A 19,280-nucleotide genomic window follows, 5' to 3' on the forward strand; every position below is an offset into this window, starting at 1 on the left:
ATACCAGAATGGCTAATCTCTCAGCACAGGAGTCGTATAGCAAGGACTTTGAGGTAGTTGAAACCTTTCTGTTCTTAGGTTTTGGAGTCCAAGTGTGTTCTGAGTGCTTATGCTTCTTCAAGACTGCGCCATTGAGGGGACTCTCGGTCTGTCTGCCAATAAAGCCAGTGAGACCGCGTGGAAAGAGTGGTTGACAAATGATCTCAATCCAACTGAGCCCATGTCAAGGCTAGGCAAAGAGCAACCTCCTTGCAGACGTAGCTTGAGAGGCTTTTCTCTTTGCTTCTGTGTCCTAGTCTTTAAGTCCCAGCAAATCAGACACCTGTCCCACACATTGGTCACTGGGAGAGGGAGGCTCACTCATTGGCATAGGCCTGTGACATCCAGAACAGGGCTTGAAGCCAGGAGACTTTGGCAAAAGCTCTCCGGATACTGGGCAGAGCCCAGAGTCTGCTATTGGCAATAAAAATAAAAGAAAGACAAGGACTTCCAAGGGACCAAAACAAGTACCACTAACTACAAACTAGGCTAACAACTTGCTATAAGGACAAGTTCATAGGAGGAATAAGATGAAGCACAGTATGGGCTGACCACTGATGGAAAGAAGGAACTGAAGGATGTGTGTGTTGGCTCCGCCCTTTCTTCCCTTGGTTTGAGGCACGAGAGATGCCAGGGCGCAGGCATGGCCACCCCTACAAGTACTGCTAGGGAAAACTCTCCAGCACTGGTGCACAAGGCATGCACTTAGTGTAACTGACATATGCAGTCACTCAAAATAATTAAATATTCATTGGCACAGGAACTCAAACTTGGGCCGCCCACATGAGCATCATAACCACAGCGTCATAGACACTCTTGTGCAATGATTAGTTCATTATTTATATAAAATGGAACAGCTTCAACAGGAGAGATTGAGAGACCCACTCCAGAATACCCCATAGCCTGGTGGTTAGGACACTCCTGGGAAGTGGGAGATCTGTGTTTTGAGTCCCTGCTCCAAATTAGGCAGAGCAGGGATTTGAATCTGGGTCCACTTCCCAGCTGAGTGCCCTAACCACAGAGCTATTGAGTATTCTTCCTGCACACATTTTACTCACAGCAATTAATAACTAGCAAAGCTGATTCCTCCAGCCACAATCATAGTTTTGCTTTTATTACAATGGATCATAGGTGCTGTGTGAAGCACTACTTTACTGTTTTTAATATTTAGCAAGAGTTGCATCTTGGGTTTTTTATGGGTATATGTGCGTGGCAGGAGGGGGGTACAAACTACTACAGCCATAAAGAAGGGGGCACGATCAAATAAGTTTGAGAACCACTGCCCTAGAGAACACCGTTGGGACTGGGGTGTGAGCAAGGGCTCCAAGCAAACTGGAGGTTATGATAAGGAAGAAGGAACACACCTTGACACTTCAGTTCCCGGGGTGCGTTTCAACGATAACTGCTAGGGGAAAAAAATCCTATTTGAAAATTTGATCTGAAAGTCAATGAGGTACAAATATGGTAACACATCCTATCTATACAATTCACCTTCCATACCAGAACTGCACTTTAACCCAGCATATGGTGGGTTAGGACCTCTGCTTTGTCTCATCTGAAAGACAGGACCTCCAATGAGACAGTGGGGCATTATCAGCTCAGAGAGAGGCATATCACCTACTATATCACATGCAGCACTTAAGTTTTCTTAGATTTCTCCAATCCCCACATACCAACGAGGTCTCACCAGCTTAACTTTGGAGATCTGACGTGATTACAGCTCAAAGCCTTAATAGGTGGAAAATTTATAGAAATGTACACAACATAGGCAATTTTTAAGCCTCATTTGATCACAAATCACAATCACTTAGAAAAATCCATACAAATAAACTACTTCAACTTTAATTACATCATTTTAATTACAAGAGCTTTGGTAATCATACAGATATAATTTTGGCATCATTTACAAAAGTCAAGGTTGTATACATATATCAAACAGAACTTCCAAGATTAGACTTTTACCCTTGAAATTCTACAGCAGTCATCACATTCCTGTTCTCACGCTTCAGAGTTTGGTGGAGATAGCAGTTCATAGAACTGTGGAGATCTTACTCCTATGTATTTTTATTACATGCTCTCAGATGTTGGAGCCATTCCTTGGGGACATTAATGTAGAGAGCTTTGTCCTTCTCTCATCTCAGTTACCATAGGGCTACTTAAAAAAATAGAAACATTGTGGTATAGATGTTAATACTGGTAGCAGCACAGAAATTAAAGTTTTACAATACAAAAAAAAGGACATTTCCTATTTATCCATTTTCCTACTAGAGTGTATTTAAAGATGAAAAATCAATTGCAGGAGTGCCCTTACCAATTTCTCTTTCTCTTAACCTGAAAGTTTATAGCTTTGTTTTAGGAAGACTTCTGTAATCATATATTATACACAAATAATTGAAGACTGCTTATAATACTGTCTGAAGACAGATGGTGGCACACAGTCAGGATGGCAATCTGCCATTGAGATGCATAGAAATGCAGCAACGCTGAGCACTGCTTTTGTTCACTTGCCATTTTCTCTTCTGGATTCTTGTCAACCCAAAAGCAAAATCATGAATAAGGTGGCTCACTGAGACATGGAAAGTAGTCTTCAGTCTTGAAAAGGACTGGAGGCTCATACAGGGTCTGATGTTGCCGTGAGGAAGATGATTTCTGTGATTAAGAAACATTTTATTTGATTTTTGCCTTGCTTTACCGCTTTTTGTTCAGTTATGTAATGAGCTATATTTGCATAAAACATTAACCTCAAGCCTTTTGTCTCTTCATAACTGCCAAGAATTCCTTCATATAAACTGCACTGTTCATATAAAAATTGCTTCCACTTTACATTGTTTCTATTCTCAGTGTCTGGAAATAGAAACACACACTTGCCAATCTAACTGGCTAAATTAAAAGGTTGCCTTACGTTAATGAAGTCACTATAATAAAACGAAATGGGAAACTTGGTTATTTTATATTCCAAAAACATATTGCCTCTCTCACTGAGTATTTTAACTTTTTGATCAAGTACGTGAAATGTATTTTAAAGTATAATATGAAAGCACATAATTAAAGAAAAGCAAATAACCTGACTAGCAGACCAGAGCAACAACGCAACTTAAAGATAACATATAAATATTTTTGAAAAATATGAACTGTAATAAAGTGATGTCCTGAATGTTCTATATATGAAGGATGATGGGGAGACACCACTGTTCATTGACTTCTTTTACTTCCTTTAGGGCAGAAATCATGATATGACAGCTAGTGTTCCACTAAGCACTGAGCCAGCTCATATGTAGGCTTTGCAGAATATGATTTTTATTTTGTATAAGTTTGATGAAAAAAACGTTTATTTTTAAGAATTTCAAAAATATTTTATCTATTTAAATTCACAGTTGTATGAAATTATGGGGTTTAAGAATTTTTCATTTTTATATCTTTTAAATTTTCACAGTTGCAAGAAGTTATGGGGGATACCAGACAATAATTATGTAATGACAGCAGACATTGCTATTCAAAGAGTTAAAGCTTTATAACCATTAAAACTCAAATTGTCAACACCACATGTCAAAATATACAAAGTAAGTATCCTTAAGTCAAACTAAGTTCTCAAGCAGTATTTTTCATATTTGCCTAAATTTACATGACCATTGATGGAAATCTTTTTTGTCAGTTTGTGTGTTTACAGTGAAACCAATGTTTACTGACATTTACTGATAAAAATCAAAGCCTTCCAAGCCTACTCATATGGCTTCCTGGTTTATATTTCCCAAAGGTTAAAAGATTAAATTGCTCATTTCTTTTTCTTTTTTTATTAAAAAGACCATAAAATGCAAAAATGTAATAAGTGTAATGACTTTTCAATTTGCATACTCACACACAAATATGGAGCACTATTAAATATTGGTATTGTTAAAGTTCAAAAAAGTCGGAGCAGGTACAGAAGAAGGATTTTCAAATACTTAACTTCTTTCTAAACCATTTTTAAATCAGTCAAAGGCAATTGTTTTTGCCAAAGATGAAGTCAAAGGCAAGACTGATGATGCTCTTTGTATACTCAGCCAAACTTCCAAATGTTCTTAAAACATAGAAAAAACATTTTATTTCTGCATGTTTTGGTACCTTAACTAGCAAGACAGAATTTTACAAAAACTTTTGAAAAATTGGGCTGGACAACCTACATAATTTCATCTTAAATAATTGAAATAAATCCAACAACTAAACCAGGGAGAATTCAGTATTTCCTTAAGCTTATCCATACTATTGTTATTGCAATGCTACAGAACATTTAGCAAGAATTTTGATCTAAAGTGCCATTTACCACAGACAGTTTGACAATTTACTTTATTATACCTGTTGTAATCATTAAAATTTAAATTATTTTACCCTTTGCTTTCACATACTCATCATTTTCTCAATAAACTGGTCTCAGCCATGAAGTGAATTTTATTTGGAAAGTCTGAGGAAAATCCCTTCTGACACTTGGGTTATAAGAAAACTGAACAAAATTGTAAACTGAAAGTTGCTTATCGGCAACTCACAACATATAAAGGGAAAAATGGCAGCTTGGTATATGGCTTCCTCCTCTACGAGAAAGTCTTAGCTAAATTTAGAAAAATATCACTTCTGTCTGAAATTGTGTTTATCTAGTAAAAAGTTAGTTAAAAGTAACACATAAGATGATTATAACTGAAAAATTCTAAAGAAGAATCTCTTTCCATTTTGTGCAGACAGTTTCCGCTGGTTGCATCAGTTTTTCCATACAGCAACATGGGAGAGAAAATATTTTAAAAACATGATTATGACCACAAAAGTTGGCAGAACCCATGAGCAGGCACAGTATCTGAAACTACTTTTTACTCTTCTTTTACACCGAGTGTCCTGCTAAGTGAATAAGTAGAATTATTTTTGAGTCTGCTCAGTGGGCATTTCAAATTTTAGCAGTGTAAAAAAGCCTGCCCCCTCTGTAACCTTTGGAGGTGGGAGAACTGTACATTCTTAGTCCTTGGCATGACCAGTGTCCCAATAGGAGCAAAACTTCTGGGACAGTCTTAAAATGAGACTGTGAATACATCATTTAAGAACAACCAAAACTTCTTTCACATCAAGGACTGGTTAAAAGGTAAACAAACAAACAAAAAACTCCTGGCAAGAGAAAAAAATTGCAGCCAAAGAAGTTCAGCCAAAAAGGAAAGGTTCTCAGAAAGTTGTTAGGTGAAAAAAGCTAGGACAAAAGTCCTAAGATAACTAACTATACCATTCACTCACAAAAGCTTGCTATAATATGTGAATTATTGTTTATGGCCCCAATCCTGCAAACACTTAAGTACTTACCTAACTTTATGCACGTGAATAGCCTGTTGGAGAACCCCATGCATGAAACTATGTTCAGAAAAGGGCTAGGTAGAAATGGCATCTCCGTACTTAAAAGATTTGGTCTCTGTTGATTGTTAGTGAAAATATTCATACTGCTTTATATTCAGTTTAGTCATACATGGCCTGCACAGTTATTGTAGAGAGACTTGGATTCTAGTTTAGCTTGGTCATCAACAGAATTATTAAGTTTCCACTACTGAACATTTATTACACTAGTAATAAATTCATCTAGTGCATAATGTTCAAGCTAGAACACAATTGGACTTTCAGATCCTGGTGTGTGGGTACAATGCTGGCAGTTCAAAAATAACCACTTTTTAAACCAATGAACTGTGAAAAATTGATAGCCACAGAGACAATCGAGCACTCCAGTGCCATTTTTACAAAGTAGAACAGCATTGTCACGGTTATGAATAAAAATTTGTAACCTTAATATTGTATAATTAAGCTTTTACATGTGATGACTTCTGTAGCAGCACAAACAGAAGGGTTAAAGGCTACTTTTATGGGAACAAGAATACAGTGGGGTCCTGGTCCATGACTGGGGGTTCTAGGTGCTACTGCAATACAAAAAGAAAAATTGCTAAGTGGCTTAGAAACAAGCCCTGGATTGAATGAAATATTTTTCCTCTTAAAACTGCAAAGTATTTTATCACCCCCTTCTTACAAACAAGGAAAATGAGGCACTAGGAGGATAAATAACTTGCCCACAGCTGCAGAGCTAGTGTCAGAGTTGGGAACAGGTTTTCTGACCTCTACCCTCAGCCCTGTCTAAGAGACAATGCTAGCTCTCTAGCAATGCATTCTCCTTTACCACTCTGATGCTACAGTTTGACAGCACAACTCAAGTGACTGTCATGAACTTCAAAAACTAAAATTAATCTAACAGATTAAGTAGCCTACTTCTCATTTTTGAACATGTAATTGGCCCATCACCACAAAGGAAAAGTAATTTTATTCTCCTGTATGAAAGCCATCTAACAAGGTGCCTTGTGATCAATTTACTGTAAGTCATGTGACCACGGCATCCTTATTTATTTTTAAAACAACATGGGGCTCGGTGACCTTTTTCTCTTTTTAACACTGCTGCTGTTCTCACATAAAGTAGCACATTAAAAATGCGCAAGGAATTTTTTCAGTTTGTACAGGTTCCTATCTGCCTTCAGGTCAGAATTCAGTGACTTTTTATTTAAGGGTTGCTCTTTTAGTGCTTGTTTTGTAGCACTTTTCATGCCTCACACAAGTTTTCTTTGGAGCATGAACTCAGGCCCTCACAAGAATTTATTCTCTTGGTTCCTCTGTTGTAAGATTATCCTTGTGCACCATACCCAGCTTGTGCCATGTGCAAAAACTTCAGATTTAAGCTCAGAGATAAATTCATAGATTAATAGACTTTAAGGCCAGAAGGGACCATCATGATCATCTAGTCTGACTTGCTGCACATTGCAGGCCACAGAACCTCACTCACCCAACTCCTGTAATAACCTCTGGCTGAGTTACTGAAGTCCTCAAATCTTGATTTAAGATGTCAAGATACATAAAATCCACCAATTACTCTAGTTCAAACCTGCAAGTGACCCATATCCCACACAGCAGAGGAAAGTTGAAAAACCTTCAGGGCCTCTGCCAGTCTGACCTCGGGGAAAATTCTTTCCCAACCCCAAATGTAGTGGTCAGTTAGACTTGAGTATGTGGGTGAGACCTACCAGCCAGACACCTGGGAAAGGATTCTCTGTAGTAATTCAGAGCCCTCCCCATCTAGTGTCTCATCTCTGGCTGTTGGGAGATATTTGCCAATAGCAATCAAGGATTGGCCATGTGACATTGTAGGCACTCTTCTCATACCATCCCCTCCATAAACTTATCAAGCTCAGTCTTGAAATGAGTTAGTTTTTTTGCCCCCCCACTATCCCCCTTGGAAGGCTGTTCCAGAACTTCACCGTAGCCTCATTTAAAGCCTACCATTCTCGTGAGCACATTTTAAGATACACTCACCTTGACAGAAACATACTTACATTAAGAAAGGATGGTACACTGATAGTGTGTAAGAATTTTTTAAAGGTATTTGGAAAAGTTCCAAGGTCTGTTTCTGCCTTTGTGACCTGCTCCTCCAGTCCAGCCACATTATTTCCAACCATTTTTACGAAGGCCTAGTTGAAAACAAAACAAAGCTATATTTATTCATCATTATGTAAGAGCACTTCCCAACAAGAGGCCTGAAGAGTTTCAGATTATGTAGAAACTGAAATATAATTGTCAGGTAACGATCCTCAAAGAGCATAAAAAATAGTATTTTTGTGCCATCTCCATTGTTGAATCTATGCCACAAATAACCCACTTGTGCAACCTTGTATATGACTGGAAACTGGTAATTTGGAAGTTGAGTAGAGTAAGACAGACCAGTTTTTTTAAGAGAATATAGAAAAATATTAACATTCGGCAGGTCAATTAATGCAGTGAGACAACACACGTACAGCTTTATTTAATTGAAAGTTGTTATAACACTTGTTTACATAAAGTTGGATTTTGTCTTGGGGAGCAGCAGTAAACAAAATGTTATTGTACTTTAATTTGTAACAAGGTCTTCAATTGTTTTGCATAGCACTTGCTCTGAAATTCCTTCCATATCCATGAATGTCTGTGGCTCTCTCAGATGTGGACAAGAATGATAACTGTCGGAAGACAAACGCTGAATGTCCCCAGCCCATTTGATGTTTAAAAAATGAGAAAAAACCCAAAGGCAAAATATTTTCAATATGTTCAGTAGTTAATTAAATTAAAATTAAACACACAAAACAGCATATAAAATACTTTTTTATTAAACAAAACTATTTTAATGTTTTGATAAGAGACGTTTATGTATCAAAACATGTTGCACATTTACAACTAATTGATTTATTAAATACAGGGATTAACTGCAGTCAGTGAATTAAACGGATTATTTCAGATCAGTCTGGGAAAATGTCCAAATGTAACTCAGTAAAAGAGACTGGAGCTTAAGTTCCTACTCTCATTTAAGGCCATGCCGACACTAGCAAGCTTACAGCGACACAGCTGCTCTCCCGTCGACATAATAAAACCACCTCAACGAGCGGCGGGAAAAGCTCTCCCACTGACATAGCGTTGTGCACACTACCACATATGCTGCCAAAACTTATGTCGGTCAGAGGTATGGTTTTTTCCACATCCCTGAGCGACATACGTTTTGCTGACCTAAGTGGTAGTGTAGACATGGCCTAAGTCTCTTGTAAAATCCGGCTTGGTCTACACTACAAACTTATGTCGGTATAACTATGTTGCTCAGGTATCACACTCCTGAGTGACGTAGTGATACCGACGTAACCCCCAGCGTAGACAGCGCTAGGTCAACGGGAGGGCTTCTCCTGGGAGGTGCTGTAGCTATGCTGATGGGAGAAGCTCTCCTGTTGGCGAAGGTAGTGTCTTCACTTAGCCCTATAGCAGTGCTGCTGCAGTGCTGAGAGTGTAGACAAGTCCTGAGACAGTCTCAAGTTACTCAGGCTCACCTACTGTGCCATACTTATAAAGATTGACCTCAAACATCAGAATGAGGGGTTGAGGGGGCAGAGAATCTTTCTTTATAGTAGCCTTTAATTCAAAGTTTTTGATAGAGGCTCATGGATTCAGCAAATTCATTTTTTATTTAAATGTTTTAAAAGATTATAAGTTTAAGCCTTCACATATTTTTTAATAAACGCAGATTTCATTTTAAACAGGTTTATTTTTAAAATGATACACTTATTATAACGTAATGAACAAAATAAACAAAATTATTTAAATAAAGTCCATTTTTTAAAATCAGTGATTTTTATCCACCCTGATTAAAACTGCATGTCTGGTTAACTTTCCCCCACATATCCCATCACTTTAATTCTGTTAATAGCACTCTAGTCTATTCTGCCTTTCAGTCACCATGCTGTGGCATTCACTTGTAGGGGGCAGGAGCTTGTTTTACAAAGCAAGGTTTTCAGGCTTAAAAGCAGGGGATAGGGCAAAGTCTTTGCTGTCAATATCACAGATATGGACATACAGATTCACTTGTTGCCTAATTGTTGAATACACACTAGGAAATTAATAATTGTGTGCACTTCCAGGGCACCACGTGAACTGAACAGAGATTGCAGCATTCTGTTCCTTCATGCTATTGCCATCTTGGATTTTATATCAATATAGTAACATTGATTAAAGTCAAAGATATTCTGAAACAAATGTGTATGTACCCCACTAACTCCCCATTCATTTCAGTTTAGAATCGTCTTTTCAGGTTTTAAAACAAATCCACTGACTTTCAGTTTTCTTCACAATCCTAGCCTCCTCTTCCCCCTTCCTCTGCACTGATCTCCTGTCCCTCCACAATGAGGTATAAGAGCTTTCTAATCCACAACTCCTAGTATCTGAAACTCTTCCTGGATCTCTATTTCAAAATCATTTCAGATCTTAGCTGTTAATATTTTTCTTCATTGCCTAGGTGGGGTAACATTTTCAAAAGCACCTAAGTCATTTAAGTGCTTTTGTACCATTGACTTCCACTGAGATTTAGGTGCCTAAGTGCCTAAATCACTTTTGAGAATAGGATTTAGGAGCCTAGGTCATGTAGGTGCTTTTGCAAATGTTATCCTGGATCCCAATTTTCCTCTCATTCTACTGTTTAACTCTGGATTGTTTTGGGAGACACTGTATGAAAGACACTATCAAAAAGTGTAAGTTGTACTACTGATTTGAGAAAGCAGGAAAGCTAGCTGTCTTGTTCCAAGTAGTGAGAGCCAACATAAATGAAGATACTGTTCAAGAAACCTGGTGCTTTCAGAAAATTACAAAAAAATCTATTAGTTCCCCACATTAAACCTGTATTAAGATCTGGATGTTAGTTACCTTTTATAGTTTAATTTGCAAAATTTCTCATTCTCGGAGATAAAACATTAAGTAAAATAAGTTATAATACTGTACAGAATACATGTACAATTCAGATGCACTGTACTGGAATACTAATGTGATGAACCATACAGATGGATGCTGCACTGATTTATAGCAGTGAACTGTTGTTTGTTCCATTTATTTTAATACTGACTTGTTGAATGCATTGAGACACATACACATACATTCAAACAAATTTTGAATTTAAGTTATGAGAACTTCCATTAAAAATGTTTTTATTATCTACCCTGCACCAAGCGTTATGTAGAATGTCTTTCTACATGAGGCTGCTCTCAAAGACTGCTGCTACTAACCTTCTAATATAAGAGAACGGCATTTTGTAGATGGGGTGATGTGTGTGGAAAAGGCAAATTGGAAAAAAGCAGAGATAACAGTAGTTCTAAAGTTGGCAGTCCACATGATTCTCAGTGATAAGGCTAGTGAAGATGCCAAACTTAGGGGCAAAATATCAATTTGGTAATTCACTACAGTAGCAAACCAACTAACCAAAAATCCTTAATAAGATAAAAAGCACACAAGTATTTGGGGAAGTACAGAAGAGCTACATTAAAAAAAACTTCCATGAGGTAAGTGGAAACACTTTAGCTCCTCTATATTTCCACTTGCTATTGGCACTGTACTTGTCATTAGTTTGCTAAGAAAATAAGACAATTGGTACCATTTTTGTTGGTCACAAGAAGTTGTGTATGCACTTCCTGTAGAGTTCTGGCATCCAGCCAACAGCAACAGTTAAACATTTGTGACTGGCACATGCAGCCAATTAATAATGTAATAATATTGGGTTCCCACATCATTACACATACTAGATCACATCTTTTGTGTGAAAAGATTAGTTCACACTTTGAAACAAAAAGGCACCTTGAGAAACTGGAAAGACAAAGAAATAAAATGTTTGCTCCATTCAGCATGGGAAAATTTTTGAAGCATCTGAAAGGGGTCTGCAACTCTAGGGAAAAATCATTAAAATATGCAGTGGTACTGTCCCCTTGAGAAAAGGAATGTAAATAACGGACATCAAAATACATACCTCTAGTTTGTCAATCTTTCTATATATCTGTCTCATTTCTGTAGCTTTTGTGTGAATCTGAGGTACACTTTCATTGACTACTTGAGAGGACTCGCTTCGAATCTAAAAACAATCCAAACAAATTACATAAAGTTGAGTGAACACTATAATGACTAAATCTGTACAATAACTTTGGTATATTCTAATACTAAAGTTAGTGACATCTAGTTAAAGCCACTGGATCTTGAAGGCTGTAAACAAACCAGTGCTGGTACTGTGTCTATTAACATATGCAAGCATACGCTGGGCTCATTTCTTAATTATTTCCAAATGGCACAGAGGACTGCCAATAATGAAAAATAGAAGCCAAAATGTAATAACTAATAATAAAATAATAAATCTTTGCACTTTCAACTCTTTTCATTCAAAGATCACAAAACACTTTACAAAGGTTAATATTATCCCCATTTGACAGATGGGAAAACGGAGACACTGAAAAGTTAAGACACCAACTCGAGATCACAAAGAGCCACTGCATCTCAAGAGCATGAAGTTCAAGTGCAATTTTTATCATCGTTTCAAGAGATTTCCACCCATTTTAAGTTTTTCTAAGGTGCCCATGACTGTAGTATGACTCCTGCCATTCAGATAAATAAAGGGAAACCTATTTTACTAATAAGAGGTGCTATTTCTGGTAGGAAGATTTTTGTCTTCTTTCTGTCTTTTCTCTGACTTGCTCCTTTCTCTTTCCCTTAAGCTCAACAACCAAACAACATCTTTCCCAAACAACTGAATATGCCAAGCTGCATCAAGATTTTTTTTTTTATATATATATACACTGGAGCAACATCTTATTGCAGTTAACTTTTCTTGGAGAAGTATATAGACAGGAAACATATTTGGCATATGTGTGGTTTTGCTCTGTCTGTGATATTACAAGAGTAATACCAAAATGTGGAAAATACCTACCTCACATTGGGCATTTGAGGCTACATTACTTGTAAGGCACTTTTAATCAGAAGAAGGTGCTATGCAATCTGTCGTCTCTTCTGTGGTACAACACTGAGGGTGGTTAAGAGATATCTTTAGATATTCTTTCTGTCCATGGCAGACAAGCTGCTATTACTCACTGCATGTGGTTCTCTTTTTTTGGCATTTGGTTTTATGAGTGAGGAATTTAATTCTGAAGTTGTCTTATGTCAGAGTTCCCAAACTTTTTTTGCTGCACCCCCTCTTGAGAGATTCATGTCTCATGCATTCCCCCCTCAGCACAAGGAAAGCTGGTGCTGAGTTTGGAGCTGTGGGGTGGAATCCCCACATAAACAATGAATACAGGGAGGAGGCTCACACACTGTGTGTGAATCCCAGCTGCCTGGAGCGACAACTTGTGCGTGCGCATAGTGGCTCCGCCTCCTCCTTTCATGTGTGTCCGCATGCTGGGTGTGAGGCCAGAAAACCTGTGCAGCGCTGCCACAATGTTGATTCCTAACTCAGCCATGGTGGGAAGGGAGGATTGTGAGAGACAGAGAGAGGGGGAAAGGGAGCGAGTTCTTACGAGGCTGTGTGGTTTCTGTGGGAATCGGCTGGCAGCAGGATTGTGGCACAGCGCTGGGTGTGCTGACTAATGCTAACGGGGATCCTAGGGGTAGGGACTCTGGGATCAGCCTCATACCCACAATGCCCCAGGGTGCATAGGGTGGAGTTGGGCACCCCAGGGAATCGGACTAGCACATACTGGCTACCCTGAAGAAACAAGAAAAAAATTCTTAACTGGTCAGGGCCTCATGCGCACCTGCTAATGCGGGAGGGAGGGGAGCAGGGAAAGGATGGGTGGTATGCCCCAGAATTTGAAAAACAAACAATCTCTTATATGTTTTTGGCATACACTATCACTTCACCTAATATAATCCACATTATTTATATATGGATACCTGCCAATATCCAGTTAGCAATTCTGTGATTTTTTTATTGTTACATATTTAAAATTTTGCATCTTGCTATTTTAATAATAAAATTAATAAATTTTTTTATTAATAAAATTAATAAACTTTTTTGCAACCTACAATCAGGTTGCAAAAAAGTACTGCAAGTCTGTTTCAATACTGTAAACACACAATACAATCTTATAGTCTGAAATAAACTCTGCATCTGTTAGAAATCACTAAAAATTCAGTAATGGCTATTAGTGAAGATGGTTTGGGGGAAACCCTAAACTTCTGACTTCCAGAAGCAAAGAGGGGAAGACAGGAGGGAATCACTCCATAATTGTTCTGTTCTGTACACTCCCCCTAAAGTTCTGGTATGGGACACCATCAGCAATAGGATACTGGGCAAGATGGACCATGGTCTGACTCAGTAGGGCTGACTCTTAATGATTTATTATGATAATTGAAATTATGAACAAGATGAAGTCTGGAGATTCAAGAGTGACTGAAGTCAAACAGGAACATAAAACAATATGGGACTGTTAATTAAAGGCACATCATCAGGTTAATAAGTGATAACCTAGCTTTCCTTTATTTATTACCAAAAACAGTCTTAGATCATCAGCCTGTTAAAATTCTACTTGCCCCAAAAGACTTTTTTTTCCTGGACAGGCAAACAAAATATTTTTCTTTGCAATTATTACACCTCTACCCCGATATAAGGCGACCCGATATAACATGAATTCGGATATAACGCGGTAAAGCAGTGCTCCGGGGAGGTGGGGCTGCGCACTCTGGCGGATCAAAGCAAGTTCGATATAACGCAGTTTCACCTATAACGCGGTAAGATTTTTTGGCTCCCGAGGACAGCGTTATATCGGAGTAGAGATGTATATTAAAGGTGGATTACTATCTTTTTGTGCCTCAGCAGGTTAATTTTCATTAACATTTTTCAAGGCAATCTTATATTATTAGAACTGAAAAAATTAAGAATAAAATCTAATTTCCTTTTCAATATTTATGCTCTTTCCTATTTGCTTCTTTCTCAATGAAAACAGGCTTTTAAATCTCATTTTTGTCAATGGGCAAATAGCAGTGAATTTCATGTTTTGGTTTTCATGCACTAGCCTAATACTGTAACATTTAGGTTGCAAAGACTGCATGGGGCATGTTGGTTTTTATAAATATCTACCCCAGGGGTGGGCAAACTACAGCCCGCGGGCTGGATCCAGCCCGCGGGATTGCCACCCCCATGGTGGCGTGGGCCCTGCGCCAGTTCCGGAAGCAGCCAGCACCACATCCCTGTGGCCATTGGGGGGATGAGGGGGGAAGGAGGGCAGAGTGCTCCATGCTCTGCCCTTCGCTGCAGGCACCGCCACCTGCAGCTCCCATTGGCCGGGAATGGGAAACCGCGGCCAATGGGAACTTCGGGGGAGGTACCCGCAGGTGAGGGCAGCGCGTGGAGCCCCCTGTCCCCACTCCCCCTGGGGCCGCAGGGACGTGGTGCCGGCCGCTTCTGGGAGCGGAGCAGGGCCAGAGCAGGCAGGGAGCCTGTCTTAGCCCCACTGTGCACCGCTGCCACCCTGGAGCTGCTCCAGGTAAGTGGTGCTGGGCCGGAGCCCACACCCCGAACCCCTCCTGTCCTGAGCCCCCAGCCTCCTGCCAAACCCCTCCTGAACCCCAACCCCCTGCCCTAAGCCCCCTCCTGCACTCTGCACCCCAACCCTCTGCCCTGAGCCCCCTCTTATACCTCATACCCCTCCTGTGCCCCAACCCCTTGCCCTGAGCCCCTTCCTGCACACCACACCCCCTCCCACACCCCAACCCCCTGCCCCAGCCCTACATTCATGGCCCTGCCTGCAACTTCCCCATCCAGATATGGCCCTTGGGCCAAAAATTTGCCCACCCCTGGTCTACCCACTAGAATTCAAAGAAACACTTCCATTAGTTTTAGGGTTTGAAAAACTTATTCTTATTAAACTTATGGGCCAAATATGACTTAGAAGTGTCCCTTCAAATATTTATCATTGTACTGGCAAATACATTTTCATAAAGGAGACTTGAGATACATGCTCAAATATACATTAGCAGTTACACACCTACATTTGTGCATACATCTCATCACTGTAGGCAAACTGGATAATTTTTGGGTAAGCATGCATGGTAACTGTTTGCACACCTAGACCTCTACTTAAAAAAAAATAAAAGTGACCCTTAATGTTAATCATATGCTGGTTATTCCCATGAAGGAAAAAAAAACAACAACCCCAAACCACCCAACTTTTTCAGCGTGGCCCCCCCAAATTGGCAGTACCCATATGGAAGTTATAGAGATCAATACATACCATGTCTAACATCCCTACAAATTCATCAACCCTGGTCAGCAAATCTTCTAGACTCTTGTCTAAACTTTCTATCTGTAAAAAATACATTCAGGTAATGAAAAATATACTATAGCACAGCAGTTCTCAAACTCTGGGTCGGGACCCCAAAGTGGCTTAGACTTGCTGGGGCCCAAAGTGGCTTAGACTTGCTGGGGCCCAAAGTGGCTTAGACTTGGGCAGCGGGACTCAGGTTATAGGCCCCCTGCCTGGGGCAGTGGGGCTCAGGCTTCGGTCCCCTCTCCTGGGGTTTGTGGTAATTTTTGTTGTCAGAAGGGGGTCGCAGTGCAATGAAGTTTGAGAACCCTGCTATAGCAGATCACAACAATGAAAAATACATCGCAGTGAAACTCCACTATTTTGCCATTTCTTAGCAACTACCACTTACACAAATGACTAGTCACAAGTTCTGTATATTAGATCTATTCATGCATAAAGTATGTAGTATACATCAGTACACCTCTACCTCGATATAACGCGACCCGATATAACACAAATTCGGATATAACGCGGTAAAGCAGTGCTGGGGGGGGGGGGGGGGAGAAGGAGAGTTCGTACTCTGGTGGATCAAAGCAAGTTCGATATAACGCGGTTTCACCTATAGCGCAGTAAGATTTTTTGGCTCCTGAGGACAGCGTTATATCGAGGTAGAAGTGTATAATTATATTTAACTCTTATAGGATGAATAGCCTACTGATAAAATCACCTTGAAATCTAGTCAGTTTTAAAAACAGAGTAAAGAGTAATGTAAGGTCCCAAAATAAAAAAATTTCAAATCACATTTTTGCTGGTATTTTAAATGTTCTTTCTTCCCTTGCTACTATGTGAAAGCCCAACACAGAAAACTGATTAACAGTTTGGGAGAAACAGTAAAATTGGTGAGACTAAGGGTAATCAAACAGAGTGACAACAGAGAAATAACATTTTCCTCTCTAATCTCTTGGTTACAGTACTCCTGGGGGAACTCTGCACCACTGCATGCATGCATAATTCACGTCCCCCACAGATTTCTTAGTTTCCCTCCAGAAATTCTGACAGGAAAACAAAGGAAAGCCGCAAGAGTGGTCACGTGCATTTCCCCAGCAGCGCGGGTGCGTCATTTTGGGTGCCTGGAGCAGCTGGTTGAGAGTAAATCACTATGGGGGGGAGGGGATGCTGGTGATTCCTACCCTGCCCTGGGTTGGGCAGGACAGGTCTTGCGCTTCCCTTGCAAGGAATGGCCGGGTCCGGGTCAGCCCCACCCCAAGAAACCTCCCCAGCTGCAGGAAGGTCCGCATCCCCCCTCCTGCTTGCCTGTCTGCCCAATCCCCTTGCATTGGGGTCCCCCCCATACCCAGACACCCCATTGAGCCTCACCCAGAACCCCCCACCAAGACCCCTGCATCCCCTCACTGCACCTGGACGACACCACCAAGCCTCTCAAACCTGGACTTCCACTCCACTGAACCCCAACCAGCTGCATCTGGACCCTACACCCCATCAAGCCCCACTCCCATAGCACTCAGGACTCCCTCCCCCGCTGAGCCCCATCCCTCCCACATTCAGACTCCTTCCCACTGAGCCCCAACCATCTTCACCTGGACGCTTCTGCAGAATCCCACTGTCCCTGCACCTGGAATTCTCCAACAAGCCCCCCATGCACCCAGATCCCTCCCTTGTACTCAGACCCCCCCACTGAGCCACCCACACCCAGAACGCCCCATCCAGAACCCTCTCCCACCCCAACCTGGATTCCCCCACAATAAGCCCTTCCACACTTGGATCAAGCTGGGTTGAGCCTGCTTGCCCACACCTGGTGCGGAGGGGCAGGGTATTTCTGGGACAGGCCCGGCCCTTGCACCGTGTCAGGACTGGGTGCAGCCTTACCACAGAGTCCATTTCCGGGGGGGATGGGGGGGGGGGGGGAAGGACGGGGGCGCATGGGAGGAGGATGGGGGCTGCAGGGTAATTTCCCACCTCTGTGCAGCCAGTGGCCTGTGCTCCCCACTGCCATTCTGGAGCCTCCACATTTATTTACTAACTAATAAAATTTGCAGAATATTAAAATACTGTGTTCAGAATTTTTTTGGCCCAGAAGTCCCTCAGGAGTATTACAGAGATCTGAAACACTGGTTGTGACACTAGCAATTTAAAGGTCTCTTGACAGTGACAGATGAAATGTGCAGATGTATCTTCAAGGCCAGTGCTTGTTGGTTCTTAACATAGATTGTGAGTTTAAACTCTCTGGGACAGAGGCCCCATCTTTACATGTACTTTCTATAAACAGCAGAACTTCAAATGTACAAACCCTAATGTTACAAATGACCAGTTATACAAACCAGTCTATGGAAGAACACAAATAATCACATAATGAAAGTGAGCTGATGAAAAACAAGTCAACATCCCTTGACATTCTGATGCCTTCCAGTCACTGGCAGTCCCTTCGCCGCTGTGCGCTGAGGGGCAGCGAAAGCAACACCCTGCACTGGCAACTCCTGCACCCAACCTACAGTGAGTCTGATGAATCCAATTTTATGAATTTCTCGGTTTTATGAACTCAGTCTCCAAAGTAGTTCTTAGAATAGCGGTTCGGCGTGCAGCGCCCAGCACAACGGGCCCCCCAGTAAGTAACCGCCGGCTTTAGGTTTTCTATCTAAATTTTGGTTTCGACCAACTCACCCTCCCCCTCGCCTTGTTTTCCAGTGAGGACCCGCCCTGGACGGGCCCAGCTTCAGCCGACATCCGGATTTTCCCCACAAAATAAACAAAGCGGCTTTTTTAAAAGTGGGGGGGGGAAAAACCCAGAAAAACTCAGGATTTGAGATTTTAAAAACTGAGACATTCCCCCTCCCCCCCCCGTTAAACTTCTGCAGCTGGCGCAGCCACGCGTGGGAAGGCTCGGCCCGCGGGCGATCAGCCCCCGGGGGACACGGGCGGGCCTGGCCAGGGGCAGCAGAGGGCGAACGGCCACCTCGGAGTGGGGGTGTCCGGTCCGGGGTCCGGCCTAGGTGCCTGTCTCGGAGCCGGGAGGCCCCGGCCCGCACGCGGGTGTCAGCCCACCCCCAGCGCGGCCCCGTCGCGCGAGCAGGCCCCGCTACGGGAGCGCGCAGGGGACAACCCGCCCCGCCCCCTCTCACCTGCGCGCAGAAATCGACCCCGGCCGGGAGCAGGTAGGCGGAGTAGGCGGCGGCGGCGGCGCGGCTGAGCAGCAGCTCCGGCGGGTCGCCCTCCTCCCCGATGCCCGACGCGCTGCTGGGGCTCTGCGAGACGTTGCCGCTGTCCCCGCTGAGCCAAGCGCCCGGCGGCTCCGCCGCCTCCTCCTCCATCCTGCCGCCCCCCCCCCCCCGTTCGCGGACTCCTTCGCTCACGTGGGCAGTGGACGCGGAGAGGGGTCGCAAACGGCCTCTCAACGGTAGCCCCGCAGGGTCAAGCGCAGGGAGGAGTCTGCGCAGGCGGCTTAGGCGTGGGCGGGGCGGAGGGTGGTGAGAGTGGGGGGGGGGAGAATGAAGCCACGTGACTAGCGCCTGGCGCGTGGCTGATGTTGGGTGCGCGGGGCGCGCTGGCTGCAGCGTAGCATGGCCAGGGCCTGGCCTTTCCCTGCTGCTCGCAGAGCAAACGGGGCACCTGCCTCTGCCCCATTGC

General features: G+C 42.2%; 1 protein-coding gene across 1 annotated transcript; it reads right to left on the reverse strand.

Moving 5' to 3' along the window:
- Positions 1-1,867: 1,867 nt before the first annotated feature.
- Positions 1,868-18,964, reverse strand: BLOC1S4 (biogenesis of lysosomal organelles complex 1 subunit 4). Its single transcript, XM_065398328.1, has 5 exons — positions 18,776-18,964; positions 15,624-15,695; positions 11,375-11,476; positions 7,410-7,544; positions 1,868-2,688 (listed from the first exon to the last, which is right to left on the reverse strand). Exons 1-5 carry the CDS (start codon positions 18,962-18,964, stop codon positions 2,587-2,589), a joined length of 600 nt encoding a protein of 199 aa, XP_065254400.1. The 3' UTR covers positions 1,868-2,586.
- Positions 18,965-19,280: the final 316 nt, after the last annotated feature.

This window comes from Emys orbicularis, chromosome 2, assembly GCF_028017835.1.
Source record: "Emys orbicularis isolate rEmyOrb1 chromosome 2, rEmyOrb1.hap1, whole genome shotgun sequence".
In the NCBI taxonomy this organism is placed as follows: Eukaryota; Metazoa; Chordata; order Testudines; family Emydidae; genus Emys; species Emys orbicularis.

Excerpts from the sequence above, each read along its gene's own strand:
- BLOC1S4 (XM_065398328.1), bottom strand. The coding sequence starts at position 18,964 with ATGGAGGAGGAGGCGGCGGAGCCGCCGGGCGCTTGGCTCAGCGGGGAC. Across the intron at positions 15,696-18,775 it reads GGGTCGATTTCTGCGCGCAG|ATAGAAAGTTTAGACAAGAG; the intron begins GTGAGAGGGGGC and ends TATTTTTTACAG. Across the intron at positions 2,689-7,409 it reads GTGTACCATCCTTTCTTAAT|AAATCATCTTCCTCACGGCA; the intron begins GTAAGTATGTTT and ends TCTTAATCACAG.